The sequence below is a fragment of the Phalaenopsis equestris genome, unplaced genomic scaffold (genome assembly GCF_001263595.1).
Source record: "Phalaenopsis equestris unplaced genomic scaffold, ASM126359v1 Scaffold000224, whole genome shotgun sequence".
In the NCBI taxonomy this organism is placed as follows: Eukaryota; Viridiplantae; Streptophyta; class Magnoliopsida; order Asparagales; family Orchidaceae; genus Phalaenopsis; species Phalaenopsis equestris.
The window spans coordinates 5,852,051-5,871,482 of record NW_018164666.1 but is presented as its reverse complement, the minus strand read 5'-3'; the positions used below and the strand labels follow the sequence as shown (position 1 = coordinate 5,871,482).

The window sequence follows — 19,432 nt, the reverse complement described above, 5'->3', positions numbered from 1 at the left end:
GGAAAGAGGATCCCACTAAAAATAAAGAAAATATATGTAGTCCTAGGAGTTCCTCCTTCCGCATTACAACTCTACCCAAAAAAGAAATAAAAATGAAACAAAGGTAAATGTAAACCAAAAATACATGTATCCAACCAAAACGTATACCCAAAGAGTGAAGTATTAGCGCAAGTTGCAAGCCAAAAACAGACGTCTTGAAAGCTGGAAAGAGCACCAACGAGCAAGCCACAAAATTCAAAAACCTGTAGCTCAAAAACTGTGAAAACAACAAACAAGCAAGATAACAAGTGAGCATATAACAAATAAGGAGCCACGGTCCAGTCCAAAGGAAAGAGAGAAAGCCTCGTATAAATTTGGAGCCATGAGCATCTATATCGAAAATAACAAGCCCATTCACAAAAAAGAGGTAGAGCTACCTAAATTGGCAAGCCAATTAGCGGGTTGGTTCCCTAGTATTCCCAGAAAAATTATTGCAATAAATCTCATAAGTCATATCTCTACAAAACCCCCCCAAGCCAAAACCCGACGCAAGACCCATCTGCAAATCATGATAGTGAGCAAAAGATTCCTCTCAGGAGTGACGATAGTACTAAACCACAAACTAACTTTACTCCATATAAATAGTGAAAAGGGACAAGAGAAGAAAATATGCTCTATAGTCTCCTCCGCCGAATTACACAAACAATAAAGAGATGCTATTCTCAAACCTTTCAACTTTAATATATCATCACATGGTATTATAGAATGGAAAATGTGTCACACTATAAGGGGAGTAAATGCCCAACTTCACACCCCTTCACCCCAAGGGAGTTTTTGAAAATTATGTAAAGAGGCATACAAAGATTTAGTAATGGAGGTAGTCAAGGAAAATTTCAAAGTAGGAGTATCTTGAAAATGAGGGTCAAATGGAATGTGGAAATGAACGTAGCTCACTCCATCCCCAAAATGCTAGTGAGAAGAGGAAAATTCCAATGGTCGTTTACCTAAGTATCCAACACCTTGAGACTAGAATACCTCATATCTCTCATATCAAGCAAAATATGGGACCAACAATCATGCCAAAAAGAAATATTTCCACTACCCACCTCCCAGTAAATGAAATTCTTCGCCCAGTCTCTAATATGAAGCAAACTCTTCCACGTCGTGGAATTACCCAATCGCCAATTAATCAAAGCAGGATGATAGAAATGACAATATTTCCCGTGCATGAAATTAGCCCATAAAGACTCATCTTTCCTGAAATTAAACCATTGCTTAAAAACATTAATATCAGTAATATGATGCAGAGATTTGAAGCCCAAACCACCAGCATGTAGGGGTTTGCAAACATTCTTCCAAGACATTCATCTTCTACCAAAGTGATTTCCCACCCATAAAAACTTATTGAAACATCTTTCAAGATTCAAAATAGTACTTTTTTTTGTTGTACTTGAAGAGTGTACAAAGGAAAAGAGTGAAGGATGCTTCTGAGCAATGTAATACGACCCCCAAAGGAAATAAAATTATTTTTCCAATCCAAAATTTTTTTCTGCACCTTTTCCACTACCTCGTCAAACTGAATACGTCTCTTCCTGCCTTTAAGGAGAAAAACCACAAGATATTTAAGAGGAAGGGTAGAGAGGGAGAAGCCCATAAAATTGGCAATCCAACATGCATTAGAACGATTGACCATGTTATTCAACATGCATTAGAACGATTGACCATGTTTCTCAAGTAGATGTTACATTTATTAGCATTAAATAGTAGGCTAGAGACGGATTGGAAGTCAACCATTAAGCTGTGAATCTCCTTCACCGTTTTTTTGCTAGCATTAGAAAATAGTATCATGTCATCGACATAAGCTAAATGAGTGACCACCATGTTAAATTTATGAGTGTATTGCAAATTGAGGTTTCTCCTGAAAAGATTGTTTAGGAGACGAGAAGGATAATCAAATATGAAAATGAAAATAGTAGGGGACAAAGAATCTCCCTGCTTAATCCCACGGCCCGCACTAAAAAAGCCCCGAGACTGACCATTAATCCGAGATTGGCCATTGCCCCGAGACTGACCATTAATGAAAATACTATATTTATTGCAATGAAGCCAAGAGAGGATAATTTTGCAAAAATCCTGAGAGAAACCTTGTGCAATAAGAATTTTCAATATAAACTCCCAGCTGAGAGAATCATAAGCCATACAGACATCCAATTTAGTGATCATGTTGCCCCTGTACATTTTTTATCAATGTCAAGAATGAGTTCCTGTGCCAGCATGATGTTATCAGTGATCCCCCGCCCCTGAATAAAAGAGGATTGATTCAAAGAAATTAATTTGTTGAGGTGAGGTTGGATGCGTCTGACCAAAATTTTACTAATCAACTTTGAGATAACAGAAGTCAGAGGGATGGGTCTAAAATGATTCCAAGAGTTCTTTTGAGTATTTTTGGGAATGAGAACAATTGTAGCCGTAAAAAAATAATTTCCTGGTGTTTCTCCTTTAAAGAAACTCTGAATAGCCTCCACTACCTGATCTTACAATACTCCAACATTTAATGTAGAAAGCAGAAGTGAAGCCATCCGACCCCGGAGCTTTATTACAATTAATATCCAGCATAGTAGAATAGATTTCCTCATCCGAGGGAGTACCGCAAAGATCAAGATCCACCATGTGATGACGTACATCATCAAATAAAGAGGCATCAATAGAGCCCGATGTCTCGTGAAACTCATAAAGTTTAGAAAAATAAAGAACCGCACTCTCCCCTATCTCTTCATCCCTAGTAATCCAATTACCCTCACTGTTTTTAATCCTCACAGTAGTGTTATTGGCTTTTCTTTGTTTAATGCAGGCATGAAAATATTTAGTGTTTCTATCTCCTTGAGAGAAATGGGTCTCCCCAACTTTTTGTTGCAACAACTCCTCCCAAAGAGAGGCCTCTAGTAATTTTTTATTGGCTTCCTATAAATCGTGGATGATATCATTAGTATTCCATCAAGAGCCTGAAGCATACTCACCCTATGTTCGACCCTTTTGACTCTAGCATGTACATCACCAAAAACATCCAAATTCCAAGACCTTAGAGCAGCAGTCACCTTCTTATGTAATTTCCAAAAAGTGTACCAAGCATTACCCACCTTCTCACATTTCCAATTCTCAGCAACCAATCGCAATAAATCATCATGTCTAGCCTAGACATTTAAGAAACAAAAGTGATAGGTGGAGACCTTTTTAAAATAATTAAAAGATAAGAGAAATGGGCTATGATCTGAGCCAGTTCTGCAAAGGTGTTGAACCTGCGAAAACCCATAAGAGGAGATCCACAGTTGATTAGCAAGACATCTATCAAGTCGTTCGAACAACTTACCCCTTTTCCAAGTAAATTTAGAACCAATGAAACCCAAGTCAGAAATGCTCGCTAGAGCCAAAGTTTCATTGAATTTATCAGTTAAAGTAGTGTCAAATCTCCGACCACCTAATTTTTCAAATTCGTGCATCACCATATTGAAATCCCCTCCAACCATCCAGTTTTGATTGATAGAAGAACTCATCTCCAAAAGTTTGTGTCAGAGAACAAATATAACATTAGAAGTTCCGGCGTAGACAAAAGTAAGAAATCCCGATGAAACATCCATAGAGAAGACAGTATGTACAAACTGTCTATCATCAGTAATGACATCAATTGTAATATGCATCCTCCCAAACAACCAAATTTTGTTAGAGCAATTAGCAAAAAAAGAGAAATTTTTTAATGTACCCAAGATACGGTTATCCGGAGAGGAGACCAAGGGTTCCAAAATAACAAATATATCAACCTTATGAATCTTTGTCATTAATTTGAGTCTACCAAGGGAGCGAGGATCCGCAGCTCCCCTGATATTCCAAATAAGGATGTTAAATATGAGTAGGCATATTACCCTTCCTAGAAGATCTAGGTCGGGTCTGTCCATTTTCTCCATCTGAAAAGTATTGATTCATCTCTAGCATATTATTCCCATTAGTGTGATTTCGCACCTCCTCTTGAACTCTATTCCTCCTACGGTACTCTTGAACATGTCATTCATCCCTTAAAACTTTTGAAATATCTTCAAAAGGAGTGTCAGAGAGTGCATCAGAATGATGAGAATAGATAGAATTATTATCCATATTCAAAGCGTCTGGGAGAGAAGTCGAGGAAGGACGAGCCCCCTCAGTAATAGAGATGATGATAGGAGGGTCCAGAGCAGGTAGTGTCTGTGTAGTATTCTCAACCGGGGCAATAGCATTAGAGAAGGTAGGATCTTGGTTTTTATTAGCATTCGAAATAACAGTGAGGCAGAAGCCCCCTCAATATTAGAAATATCAGGAGGTTTCGAATCAGATAACACCTGCTCAATTCTACCATCGGCAGGAGCCGAAGGGATGATAGTGGGGTGGGATACAACTGCTAAAGGATCAGCCTGAACAGCCGCAGCATTTTCAGGAAGCGTAGTTTGCTTCACGTGCGGTTGTTTCCTACCATCCCCTTTCCTCGGTTCAGGATGTAACTTGAAACATTGATCCTGATCATGACCAAACATTCGACAATGTGTGCAGTAGGAGGGTTGTTGTTCTAATAATACCTATTGCCAGTAACCAATGTGCTCCGACCCAATCCAAACCTCATCAGGTGGAGATAAAGTCACATCCAGTTCAATTAAAACGCTAGCCATAGAAGGTCTCGTGAGATTATAGGTGGGAGCATCTAATTTTAGAGGTCTCCCGAACATAGCAGCTAAAGAGAAGAAGATTTCATGATTGAAGAGATGAACTTTCAAAGATGGGAATCTAAGCCAGACTGGAATAATAGGAGCCTCTTCTTTATGATCAAAATTTTTTGACCATTTTAATACCTTCATATCGCAGTCCTCAAACCACACCAAACATTTGAAAAACAGGCACGTATAGTCCTCTTCATTAGACAGTTGGATCAAAATGTGCCTTCCATCCAAAAGACCTATCTTCCATTCTCCCATAAGCCTCATCAATTCAAAGTGTTTTCGAAGAAACTCCAATTTTGGATACCCATAAAGGAACTTCCTTACCAGATGAAGACAGCAGGAGGAGGCGAGTTCGTAGTTCTCAGCATCAGAGAGAAAGAGAGCAAACTTTCCCCCTTTCCGGCCAGGACGTAGAACGAAAGAAGTATTGGAATCGAGTGCAAGATTGTCGTAGAAAGCAGAAGGGAAGTTTGGAACACCATCAGTGGTAACGCTAGCATAAGAATGAAGCCTTTTACCAGTGTCACCAAGGCCGCCAAACATCGCGCCAGCGTATGAGCGAGCCATGACGAACAATCACTAGTGTCTCCATCGAACCGCAAACCTTAGCAGAGACGGAGGCGGAAACATCGTGCTTTTGTATTAAAAAAAACCCTATATATATATATATTGTTGTTTTATATATGTGATAAGATCTGAATGAAAATGTGACTTATGATATTTTGATGATATTAATGGCTCTATGTTTGTAAAAGTTGAAGAAAAATAATTAAATAAAATTTCTTCCAAATAAATTGTGGAAAATAATCAACTATTAGGAACTTGACATGATGATACCCACCTCGATATGACGATTTACGGTGACACCAATGGAGTTAGGAATGCAAGAGATGATTGTAGGACGAAAAGTGTAAGAGAGATGAACTTAGGCGACGAATAACGGTATAACAAAAACAGAGCAAGCAAACACTCTGACGCAAGGCACAAGATGGTAAGAGTCCAGTGATATCCAAGAGAAATCAAACAAGGAACAGATATCATGAGTACATTTTATACGTCAATAAATGAAGTACAAAAAGAATAAAGAATGAACAACTCCAGCTTCAGGAACTAAGATAAGAGAGAGAGAGAGAGAAATTGATTACAAGACTAACGGAGAAAACTATAGAAACAACAGAATGCATATACTCTTTCCTCACGATTGAGTGATTTGAAGTATTACAGCAAATATTTTTGTAAACTTATTTGATGAATCCTTGGGAAAAAGAAGCTGGAAATATTTATAAGTAAAAAAGAAGAGAAAAGCGATTCTGAAAAACAGCAAAAGAATCGCTGACCTGTTTTTACCAAAAATTTCTATGCCTTTTGAGACGAGATCCATCTCAAAGGTCTTCCATGATTTATAGCAACTATCACCTTTGCATATATTCTCACCAACAAACTCTTTTCTTGAAATTTCATCACCATCAGGTGCCGCTGTCTCCTTGATCATCCCAGCATGAGTGTCTTTCAGACCATCAGGACAAGTTGAATCAGAACATTCATGTAGTGCCAATTTCTTTTTTTTGGATTGTTTAATTTCTTTCTTTGCAACTTTACCATGTGATGATGAGGAGGCTCCCTTTTTTCCATTGCATGTTTTTGACCTGAGTTTCATTTCTTTCTTAAATGATCCCTTTACCATAGAATCCGAGTCTGATCGTACCAATTGCTTCTGTTTTTTCCTTATGCAAACTAACACACGCTCAGCAACTCTTTTATTGTTTTTCTTTCCACTTTTTACACCAAGATTAATTTTCGACGGAGATGAGTGATTGATGGTCAAATTCTCCTGGCAAGCTCGTACTTCTGACTCACTACTTTCGGATACAACTCTTGCACTTAATGAAGCACTTTCACTTTGATTGGACCTTGCTCTCCTCCCAACAGAAGAACTGCATGATTTCTTTCTTGGTGAAAGATGTGCTCCAGCATTTCCATTTGAATTGGTAAACTCTTCAGGAACATGAAGGATCTGAGAATTCACAGTAGAATTGCCCTCTGATTTCGACGCCTGACAAGAAAAGCGCATAGAAACTTCACAAATGTTCACACGATCAAATCACATTAGTTGAACTCCAGCTTAAAAGAATACCTACCAGCCTAAAACAATGGATTCCGCAAGGGGATCCATCATCTGAGCAGCTCCATGGAGGTTGTTTTTCTGACTGACAAGGGATACAACCATAAATACTAAGAATTAACATGCAATATAGCAACAAATTTACTTTCAATCAACTTACAGGAAACACTAAATCCTGAGAACATCCATGCAGTCTACAATCAAAAACCTGCAGAACACATACCACTAACACATTAGATTTTAATAAGTATGGTAAGTAGCAGAGGGAAACTTACCAGACACCTTCTGCAAAAGAGGTTATCAAAGGAATCAAGAGCAGCATCCAGATCTTTGTCCAAAAAAGAATCTTCAATCCTGCCATCTTTCTGAACACTTTTATCACCTCTCTCTACCAGAGAAATATTCTCGTGTCTTGCCTGTATAAGATGTTTGATGTTGTTTCATACGTCTGTAAATGCCAGCAGAAAATGAATGGCAAAGACCTAAGCCCAAGATTACAGTAAATGGATATTCATCACATTTAAAAAGTAATCCAGGGCAGTAATATAATAAACGAATGAAATTGCTATGCGAAACAGACGAGTTCAGTCTGAAGAAGGTATCACTAAAGATACCTTGATTTCACTAGGACACTTATCAAGGCACTGGGACAAAGACTCGAGCACAAGATCAGATAGGCCTACTTCTTGGATAGTCAACCTGAGTTAAAATCCAAATTAATAGTTTAGATCCTGAACACAATATACACTAAAATTTGAAATAACCAATCAAATGTGGAATTTATAAAAGCCATTTGAGAAAATCTTTCAAGACCAAAGTTAAATTTAAAAATAAAAATAAAAACATTGCAAGCCTGCAATGTGCTAGTGCTCAAATCATTAGTAAAACTTTGCTATCAACTATTCAACGTTTTCTACCCAGAAAAGAATAATGCATAAAACATAAATATCATTTTATAAAATTTACAATTAAATAAAATGGTGATATAAAAATAAAAATATTTGAGAAATCTCCATCAGCATATTGTTTCAAAAATATTGTAAGATACACAATACCTTCCACTTAATCATGTCCTTTAAGGGTGTGTTGGGGGCAGCGTTCTAGTTGTGGTGCGGCAGCTAAATGCAACTGTGTTTGAAAAAAACTTTGCAACAGATTTTTGGGATTGTTTGAGTGAACCGCAGGGCGCGGGGTCGAATCCCACAACCCACATTTTGTTCACGAAATATTCTCATTATGCCCTCGCGTTTTGTTGGACTCCGCGATTCCCTGCCCTCATGTTCTCTTTTCGACCTCGCGACCCTGTCTTGCTTCTCTCGCGATCATCTGCCCTAACTCCTCCTCTCCCCCTTAACTCTGGTCGGCGGTTCCAGTTGCATCTCTCTTCTCCTTGCTTCCTCCCGTCTCCCTAGTATCTGGATTCGGTGGCACTCACTCATTTTCCCATACGGTATTCTCTACCCTACACTATTAGCATTGATATTCTAGGTAATGGTTTGAGGTTACCAATTTCAAGTTTGCTCCTTGCGATTTATGGGTTTGGTTTATTTGTGGTTTCTGGTTTTTATTTCGTTGTCAATGCGGCCTTTGCACTATCGTCCATGCTACAAGGTTTCTATGTGCGCCTCTTTGGGATTTCAGGCAATTTCCTTTATATATTTGGCTTATGCTCTCTATAATATTTTGGAAGGGTATGTGGGAAGGGCATGATTTGAAGCCCTAAGTGAATGCTGACATTTTCGTAGTCAGTGGTTCGAATTTTTCGATTTCTTGGCCTCTGTTAGAAAGAATTTTTATTTTTTTTTAGCCCAGTACAGCGTGCTTAGTTGGGCCTCTTCCCTTTATTTTATTTTTAGTTCAATTGGAGCAGTCATGCTGCTCTACTCCTCGATTGGTTCTTGTTGGTGGTTTGTCCTCTATTGGATTAGGCAATGCTATTTTAGTGGTGATAATTATAGGGGTGCTGCGGGTGATTTTTTTTTTTTTTGCCACAGTGGTGTGTGATGTTGGTGATGTTGGTGGTGATTGACACGCCAAAATATACCACAACGTAAGTAAGTCGCAAACCACAAGTATACGCGTTAAGTAATAATGCGGTTAAAAAGTGTTGCGTATCGATCCCACGAGAAAAGTATTAAGAATTATTCTGAAGGGCGATTCTCTAGCTTACCACACTTCTAAATCTAGTTTAGTATGATCACAAATAAGATGTGGTTTTCTAAAATCCTACTGAAAAGCAAAAACAAAAGATAAGTTTGGAAAAATCCTCTTTATGTCTATGTCTAGGTCAAAACAATGCTAAAATTCATAAAGTTGAGACTTCTTCAATCTCCATAACATCCCCCGAATTTGTTCTGATCCCCTTTTTAGGTTGCAAAACTCGTATAAAATATGTCTATTGTTATCTGGATTCTCTGGTTAACCATTTCGTTCCACTGCGCAATAGGTAGAAGTCACAAATAATGAAATATGCTAACATTTTAATTAACCAGATCAGGAGTAAATGAAACTCAATGATTAACACGACCACAAAAAACCCTGATTTCTAAGAAAAATGATATAGGGAAAGCAAGGGAAAGAATCATCTGAGAAAACCACAAAATACAACCCATAAATCACAGCAAAACAAAAGGAAATTTAGATATGCATGATAGAAAGAATCTCGAAAAAAACATCTCGTCGAAACCATTGTTGCAAGAAAAAATGAAAAAAAATGCTTACAAAATGATTTGTTCTCTTCTCAACAACAATCGCCTCCTTTCTCATACAATAATCTCTCAGAAAATATAAGAAAATGCAAACTGAAAAAGGTAGAAACATTCTTAGCACCTCAACCTCAAGGGATGAAAAGAGTCTCAAGGAAAAACTCTTCAAAACCTCTTTCCAACCGTCTCCAACTCTCCTCTGGTCTCCTTTTTTTGAGAAGCCCTAGAAAACATTCTTATATCATAATCCACGAATAAGACAAGAAAATTTATTTCCAAAATGATTTCAAGCTCCGTCGACGTGGTCACGCCGAAAAGTGGCGTGGTAAGGCCGGCCTTCTAAATCAGGCGGCGTGGCCACGCCCAATCCCGATATGTCACTCCGCCTAACTAAATGTCTGGCGTGGTCAGCTGATGTCGATACCATGGTGTGGTCACGCCCTTTTATGCAACATTTAGGTTGGTTTTTCTCATTCCAAAATGCACGTATCTAACACTTGTAACTTGCACAACATAAAACAAACATTTCTCAAATCAAATCCGTGATAAATCACTAAAAATTACTGGTAAAATGCAGTATAAAAAACAAGTGAAATCACGTAAAATTGACGCATTTCTGTGATGTTGTCATAGTGATGCGTATGTATGTTGGGTATGGTTGATTTGCGCCAATGAGTTTTTGTGACATGGTGGTGGTGTTGATGCCAGTGTTGTGTGTGTAAATATTGGGGGTGATTCTTCAATGTTATGGTGGTGGTGTTGTTTGTGGTGATATTGTCATGTTGGTTGTGTTGTTGGTAATGGTTTATTTGTGTCATGGTGGTGTTGTTGATGGTGTGTGTGGATGCTAGTGGTATTTTTTTAGTGTCGGAGTGGCGATGATACTGGTGGTGTATGTGGATGTTGGTGGTAATTTTTTGGTGATATTGTCGTGGTGTTTTTCGTGGTGATGTTTGCAATGGCGTTGTTGGTGATGGTTTAATTGTGTCATTTTGGTCGTGTTGTAGGTGATTTGTGTGGATGTTGGTGGCAGTATTTTGGTACCAGGGTGGTGGTGATGTTGGTGGTTTTGTTGGAGATATTGGCGGTGGTGTTGTTAGTGGTCATGTCGTTGTTTGTGGCTTGTTGTGATGTTTCCTTTAAGTAATATTTTCAAGATATGGTATTTTAAATGACACTTTGTTTTTCCTTTGTTGTGCATTTATATTGCTTAGTTCTTTTTCATGCTAGTATCATCATGGTAAAGAAAAAAGAAATTGATTCATCGGATAACGGTGTCAGAATAATATTTTGCGGCCTTCATCTTAAATAGGTGGAATTAAGAAATGGGTATTTTAACTAGGAGGGCTAGCATAATATTATAAGTAAGTTTGGGAAGTGCACGGGAAGCGAATATAATAAGATGCAATTGAAAAATAAGTATGATCAGTTAGAGAACTAGAAACTATGGAAAAAGTTGAAGCATGGATCCACAGGCTTAAGTTGGAACCCGATAAAGCGAACTATCGATTCTTCAGAAGAATGGTGGGCCAAAAGATTGCAGAAGAAAATTTATGAAACGTGAAGTCCCTCATCAATTGATTATTTCTTCAATTACATAAACATATGAATAATCCATTAATTTGTAGGTTGTTTTAAATGTTAAAAAATTTAAGTTCAGTGGTATTGACCTTGAGCCTGAAGAAAAGTTGGATCGTATGTTTGGTGAAGTTGTTATCACGGGTGATCATGCATGGACCCCTAGTGAGAGAGGATTTGTTGGCATAGCTAAGCATGTGAATGTCGAGCTAACTGCTAGTTTCAAAGAAGGCCCTGGCTCTAACTTCAATGAAGTTGAATCTACTTGTCAATCTAAGCATCCTAAGGTAAAAAATAAGGTGTTTTTTTTCATTAAAAGTCAGATTTCACAGTTAATTGCTTCATACACCAAGGACCCCAACATATTATAAGCAACTCCTACTCAGCAATTAATGTGAATTCTGGAAGCAACTCCAAAAATTTGCAAGGACAAGATGTTGTGCTTGTTTTCTATAAAGCTGCTTGAAGACCCGACCCAGAGAAAGTTCTTTATGATGATTACCTCTGACCGTATGGTCAATTGTTTACGTTATTTCATGACAACATGGAAGCTTGAATTATAGTTTTTCTAGTTGGACACTTTATATTTATTTTTCATTTGGAGACTACCTATGCTACTTAAACAATGAGATGAGCCATGAAGCGATTCGAGTACTCTTCCTAAACAATCAGTACATATTTTTTAATTGGGTTGAATGCTCTGGTCAGATTCTCATCAGAAATTATCAAACTCAAGAACCCAACATTCCAAAGAACCCCCATAGAGATTTCACAAGACCGGCGGTATATGTCATATTTTATATTTATTCATATTTTCTTAAATTCAAATGAACACAATAATTTAGATACCCTTATTAAATGTTTTGGGATTGTGTTGGAGCAATCGATGAAACACATATGGATGCACGTGTGTCGGATAATGACAAGATCGCATTTATTGGGTAATGCAAGTCATTAACATAAAATGTTATGGTTGTATGTGACTTTAAAACATGTGTTTTGCCTTTGTTATGGTCGGTTGGGAAAGTAGTGCACACGACATTCGCATATTCAAATTTTTCTCAAGAACTAAAAAATACAACTTTCACAATCAACCCCACGCAAGCTCGAGTTTGAACTAACGAGAATATGTTTTCACTAAAATACTAATTATTATATTTATGTCAGATAAATAAAATTTAGTCAATGCCAAATACCCCTTACAAAAAGAGTTTCACAAACCATTTCTTGATACTAAATACCATATTCCTGATTTTCAAAGAGCTAACAATTTCACTCGGGATAAAAAAGAGATCTTTAACAAGAGACTCATCCGTATAAGATGTCATTGAAAGAACATTTGGAGTTTAGAAAAAAAAATGGGTCATACTGCGAGATAAGCTGACATATCCGTTTTGCAAACAAGTGCAGATTGTGGTCGTCACAATGGCTCTCCACGACTACATTCGACGCATCATTCACGCAGTGATATTGTGTTCAATATGGTTGATGAAGATCACCCACATGTCCCTACTGAAGCATATGAATATCGCATAGAACAGTCTTTATCAGAGGCTGAAAATGATTTACCTTAGACTTGCTCCCATAATGGGGAACTTAAAGGGAAGATAATAGAGTTAAGAGATCGAATTACATATGTCATAATTGTTGGTTGAATGAAGTGATTGAATGTTCTTTTGTTGTTATTTTATTTATAATGTGTTGTGAAACATCTATTATTTATTGTATGGATGATTTATGCAACGACGTACATTTTGAATCTCAATGTTGAGAACGTTTTATTTCTAGTTCTTTTGCATGCATTTTTCCCACTTATATGACATGTGAGGCAACTATGGGTATAATGTGTAAAGTAAGTTTTTATAGTATGTTTTTATTTTTTTAAGATTATAATGAGATATTCGATCTTCTTGGTTCTTCTTGATGTCCTATATGTTGTTTTTTGTTCTTGACATGTATGAAATCTCAATGAAGGCAACCAAGTTACTCTCCTTTATCAGTCTTATGACTTATGAGGTTCTTCTGGATGGTCGTTTTTTTGTGATATGCATATGTGATACATATGAGCTCGATACTACGTGTTTTAAAGACAACAAAGAAACTTTTTTTAAGGTTTGTTGTCTTCTTGCAGTAACAGATTCATTCGTATATATTTTGTTCTCTAAAATGTCACAGTTTCATAAAACTTAAATTGAGTATTTCTATTATTCTTTATTACTAATGTTGAATCTAAGGGTCTATATTTTGTTGTTTTAAACCTTCAGAAAAGATGAGCTCGAAGACCTCCGGTACCTCCAGAGCATTTTACTGTTACTATGGACTACAATGCTCTCCACTTCCTCCGCAATAGTCACATAGCTATAAGAAATAATTTTACAGGTGTCCAAAGAATAGAACAGGGAACTGTGACTTCTTTAGGTGGGTGGATCAGTTCGAGGATTTCACCTCTGATAGTGATCAAACGTGGAGAGTTTCGTTGGAGGAAGAATTATCTTATGACATTAAACAACTGTATTTTAAAAACATTATTATGATAATATTAATTGTTATTTAATAGTCTTGCTTCTAATTTTGATTATTGTGTTCTTCATTGTTTTGTGAGATGTGAGTTTTTATTTTGTAAAATTCAAACTGGATATTTATTTTAAAGTAAAAAATGTACTAGTAGGATTGGTTATGTTATAAATAGCACTGTACTGCAGGGCAGAAATATCATTTGTTCAGAAATAGCAGCAGTTTCCTGGCGTTGTTGCTACGCAGCAACTTTTTAATAAGTTGCAGCTGCCCCAAACAAACCCTAAGTAATACACATCCACAGATCAAAAACTTAAATTGGGATTTGAAGAAAAATTCATTATATACCAAAAAAAATTCAAACCTCGCCCATTCAGCAGAATATACTTATTAGTTTTGACATTCAATAATCACTTTTGTGATAACAAACCCCATTATTAATGATTCATTTGGGTTGGTTTTTTCTTAGGTTCATTTCAAAAAAATTGATACTAGAGTTAACCCAAACTACAACAGGAAAAAACAAATATTATTACTGAAATCAGATAGGTTGTGGCAATCAAGCATGTGATGGCAATTCCTCTCCTTTATATTCTATATAAGAGACACCTTCCGTTTCACAAAACAAGACTTAAATGTCAAAAGAGAGACTCACTAACCTCTTCATCTTTTCCCCTCCAACATAGACTCGCTTCTCTTCTTCCATAGGCAAGCCAATCCTCATCACAATCCTTCTTCAACAACCAAGAGCCCACACCCAGCCCTCAATCTACTCTTCTCCTTTCCCCTTCCTCTCAACCATACTCTCTTCTCCATGATAAGAATAAACCCAAGAACACAAGGTTAAGACCGATGCCACTCCATAGCATATCTATTAATAGCTCTTCAGTATGAGAGTTTGAAAACAAGAGGCCATTGATTACTAACACTGAGAATTTGAACTAATCACCAGTAGCAATGAGGGGAAGAATAAAAAATATTGCAAATGACTAGCAATGCAAAAAGTGCTCGCTTTACCGTAAAGTACTTATTTTCTGATAATTAAAGTAACTTCTACCAATTTAAATGCATTCTTGCAGTGAATCACCTAAAGAAACATGTAGATAGTAATTTTTAATGAGCACAGGTTGTCACTTTCCGTGCATATCAGAAATTCAAAATAATACAAATTCAGTCAAATGCCAGTTTAAAGCTCATACTAAGATCATGCATATGCAATTTCTTGCACCAAACTATCAATCTTAAAGCAGTGGTGTCACATTTGCATCGAACATCCAAACCCGGCTTGAAGGCAGAAAGGAGATGTGCCGTCAAAACATCAAACTTTCTCCCTCACGATCAAATCCTTGGGCTCTAAACCACATGTACAGATACAGATGTCCATGATGGAAAAGCTAAGCAATTCCAAAGCCAATGCGAGCTTATAAAATAAATTTGAGCTTAGGCTAAATTGTACACTGAAATTAACCCAAAGCATTTACTGCATAGAACACCCCTCACCCACTCACCATGACTCGCACACAATTTCTTTGCATTGGGAGAGCATTGACACAAAATACTCTACAGTTAATTCCCCTCATTTTTCCTTCCAAGCTGTTTCTCTAGAAAACTTTCTACAATGTTGTTGGAAAATAGTAACATGGATTAATCATTACCACGTCTAACTAAAGAAGATAAATATTTGATATTAATAGAAATGCATTTTATTGAGCAATCTATGGCTGTTAGCTATGACACTTAGCTTGAGTTAACACAAAATGTCTTATTCAAATAAAAAATAAAATTTAATTGCAACATGCACTTAGAACATATTATTTACTCTAGAATTTTGAAATGAAGTTTCCCATCATTTTTTTTAAATTCAAACTCGCATGTTAAAATATCACACTTTAAAGATGATTGTGTCATCTACTACAAATAATTTAATTTTTCGTTTTAATTATGCCAAACATGAAAATTGAAAACCAGATAATATATCTTATTTGGTATGGTATAAGAAAAAAAATTATAGAAATAATAATAGTATAAACATAGATATTTTTGTTATATAAATAGTTAAACTTATGGTTGTGGTCAATGATTAGGTTGAATTTAAATTGACTGAACAAGTTGCTGAATGTTACTGGAATTTTTTATCAGGATCTTTTCCATTTTATATCTACATTACAAAACAATTAAATTTTAAAACAAATTAACTTGATGATCAAAACTCATCCTAAATAGTAAAAATTTTGGTCAAGATGTATTATCCATTGAATGGTTAGATTCAATGAATTGTATTTAATGGTTAAGAATAAAAGTGAATAACAAATACCAAATATTTCCTATTGCTTGATTTCCAAGAGCGTTTTTAAATGGCACGGTGCTATATTTAGAACAAAGGTTACTGTACATACTGAGGAAAATAACATTTTGGTCACAGAAGCCATTGGTGATGGAAAAAAACTTCCTAACAATATATTTATCCTTCTCAAAAAATACAAATTTTATCATGTTATAAAACCTTCAATGGAAATTCTACTTTATTTCCATTCAACGTTTTGCAGACAATATTCCTGGAACAATCTCTAAAGCATGAAAATGTCAATAAAGAAAGCATAACGAGTTTAAAAACATATAATATGTCTAATATCATTAAGGGTAATCCTGGCGAATTCCTTGTATTATTGCAATAAAAAGACATAAATAGCAACAAAAATGAGTAGTGACTAGTGATGGGAGAAAAGAAGGCCTTATAACAGTTCCATTGCAAGGAAACAGATCGTTGAAAATGAAAGCTTCCAGTAACATTCAACAACCTGAGAATGTAATTGTTTTATAATGTAGATATAATGTAGATAAGAAATTAATGTAATTGTTTTGTAATTGTTTTCCTATTGCTGGTATGGTATCAATTAAACTTCACCAACCTGAGAATATAATCTTCAATATTTAGAAAAGCTTTCTTATCATCTTCTTCATCAACTATATCTTCCTCACTATCGCTGCAAATTAAAGCTTCACCACAACTTGGATCATAATATATTCTTCTTCGGCCAACAACAGATTGATCCTCTGCCATTCTCTGATTTCTGCATAAAAATTTTCATAAGCTCAGAAAGATATCAGAGAATAGAAAGTAGGCAGTGAAACCAAAATGAAAGAGTAATTGCAGGTAGCACCAACAGCACTAACATGTAATTAAAATTTAATGCAGGATATAAAATGCTATAAACTTATTCAACAAGTTTTTATTTCTTTTAAGCCTATTACTCTATAAGATAAGAATGGCAACCAGAGCATATGTTAGTTGTGAAGTAGTAATACAACTTGAGGTTAGGCATACTTAGTACCTATCCAAAAAAATCCATGTAGTGTATGGAGGTAACTTTGGCATTTCAGTTAATTTGATGGGTCGGATTGAATTCTTTCCGCCAAAATTATGACCAAAAAGAATAGCTGATGGTGTATGGGAACTTTCTTCTTGGTAACCGCTGCTATCTTTATCTGGACAGGAGACATCAAGATTATTTAACATGCTAAGTGCATCATTTTGCCTTCTTGTAAGCAAATCCACACAGGCGTCGCTACTTTCAGCTGAATAGTTTCTCCTGAACTTTGATATATTGTAGATATGCTGTGTAATGCCACTTAGTTTTTGTTTATTCTCTTCAATTCTTTTCTGAAATAAAGTTGAGCACAACATACCGGTGCATTATGTAGAAAAAAATTCAAAATTTAAAAACACAAATACAGGGACTACTGAATCAAATAGAGACCTTGATGAAGACGCAACGATCTGAAACAACTTGTTTCTTCAAGGAATCAATAACAGAAAGAATGTCATGAGAAGTAGGCATGCCTTCCTTCACTCCATCAACCTGCTTTTGCAGAAAAAAAAAAGTGATTGTCATAATTGTAAGAAGCATATTGCTGCAGCAGTATAAAACAATACACCAGCTGCTGCACAGTACAAAAACTAGCGGGACAATTTATTTGGAAGATTTACATACATACCACTCAATTCTCATGTATTTACATATCTAACACCTAAACTGCATGAAAAAGGTGTACTTCCTTCTTTAAAAGTTAATATTATACGTGATAAGAAAGACATGGGTGGTATCAATGTGAAAAAGTAAAGTTTAGGTGTTAAATATGTACATACATACGAATTAGGTGGTACGTATGTAAATGTGTCACTTAATTTTCATCTACTAATTGATGGGGCTTAATATCATTGAAGGTGTGTCACAAATATTAATATTGTTCTCATTGGCATTTTCTTGCTATGTTGTAAATGAAAAGTTCACATAATCTGATTCAAGCCTTATTTGTTTGATAAGACATACTCCATGCTTGCCAGCGTAATAAAGATGGCACACTTCAAATGCATAAAAACTAGCTGAAAATTGGAGTCTCTATTGTTTGTTTACTCGAAAAAACACTGCATTAATTTATTAAAAATGACAGGTTCCCAGAATAGGAATTGCAGTTGCACCAAATTGTCAAATAGAACAAAAGCATAGTGCTCCGCACAATTGGATATGTTGAAAAGACAACACAGAATTCAACCTTTAATGTCGATTCTTCATCTTAGTATGATGTTGTAAAGGAATCCATTTAAATGAATAGTAGCTTCCCAAAACACATGCAGCTCTTGAAAGCAGTCCCTTATATTGTAATATCAAAAGTAATAGACTGAATCAAAAACAAAAAAAGAAAAAATTTATTTTTCGAAGAAAAGCAATTAAAAGAACAAGAGAAAAATTCCAAAGCATCCTTCTCAATTTATCACAAAAAAATCCTACAAGTTCTGTAAATCCAGTCAGCAAACAAAAAAATCTCATTTTCCCCTTCCACCAATCTCAAAAAAGATAAAGGAAGCCATTAGCAACATAATCCTACCCAGCAGAAGATCAAACATAACATCACAAATGCAGCAGCTAGACTACGTTTACTTCCAGCTGAAGAACTCCTCAGTCCCCCTTCAGAAATAGATCTCGAGCTAGAAATCAAACTACCATACCCCAAAAAACAGAAGTCCAACCCCAACGATCCAATCACTCACACCAGTTCCCAAAAAAAGCAATGCAGCTAATATGACGGCAAAACTAGCGAAGATCTCGCATAATCCAACCCACATTACAACAAGAACCAAAATTTCCGGAGCCCAACAGCTAAAAGAATTGAATAAAGCCACAAGCACCTGGATGGCAGCGAAGGGCTCCGATTTGCTGGCGGAGACTGATGTAGATAGCTTGGAAGCCATGGCCAGCCTCAGCCCAGTTCGAAAACCCTAGTTCTCGGAGCAGCGGACTACACCCGCGCCCCAGAAACGTAAAATAGAAGGCAGAAATCGACAGCACGACACGCGAGACAGTTATTTTGGGGGGGAAAGCATCCACCGCGTTTTTATTTTTGAAATCGCGTGATTCCACTGGTGGGGAAAAAATAGCGTTACAGGTACTGCTGCTTCAACAGGTCTACTGCGCCGCCATGCCGCGCCGTCGTGGTAAACCACGAGTTTTCAGGCCAAGGTTCATAGGTTCGATCCAACTGACAGGACGGTAGGTGAGACTTTTGAGAGCGGCTGAAAAATGTTTGCGAAATTTCATCAATGTAAGATTTATATAATCGCTGAATTCGTTTTAAGATGGCTAAAACTCTAAGATTATTAATTAATTAAGTAAATTTTATAGTATGCATATCACAAGATAGATTTTATGATAAATTTTATATATATATATATATATATATATGTGGGTGTAAACGAACCGAACACGAAAGAACAGAGCTTGTGTTCGTGTTCGGTT

The 19,432-nt window shown here is 36.3% G+C and overlaps 1 protein-coding gene across 1 annotated transcript in view; it reads right to left on the bottom strand.

Moving 5' to 3' along the window:
• The window catches only part of LOC110023511 (histone-lysine N-methyltransferase EZ1), a 26,997-nt gene extending 7,779 nt beyond the window's left edge, over positions 1-19,218 (bottom strand). The window contains exons 1-9 of the mRNA XM_020722968.1: positions 18,826-19,218; positions 17,396-17,497; positions 16,970-17,298; positions 16,547-16,708; positions 7,455-7,539; positions 7,116-7,256; positions 7,001-7,048; positions 6,857-6,925; positions 6,056-6,771 (exon numbers count right to left, since the gene is read on the bottom strand). Coding sequence (XP_020578627.1) covers positions 6,056-6,771; positions 6,857-6,925; positions 7,001-7,048; positions 7,116-7,256; positions 7,455-7,539; positions 16,547-16,708; positions 16,970-17,298; positions 17,396-17,497; positions 18,826-18,888 — 1,715 coding nt within the window. The 5' untranslated portion in view covers positions 18,889-19,218. The remainder of the gene's footprint in view (positions 1-6,055; positions 6,772-6,856; positions 6,926-7,000; positions 7,049-7,115; positions 7,257-7,454; positions 7,540-16,546; positions 16,709-16,969; positions 17,299-17,395; positions 17,498-18,825) is intronic.
• Between the last annotated feature and the right edge of the window lie 214 nt (positions 19,219-19,432).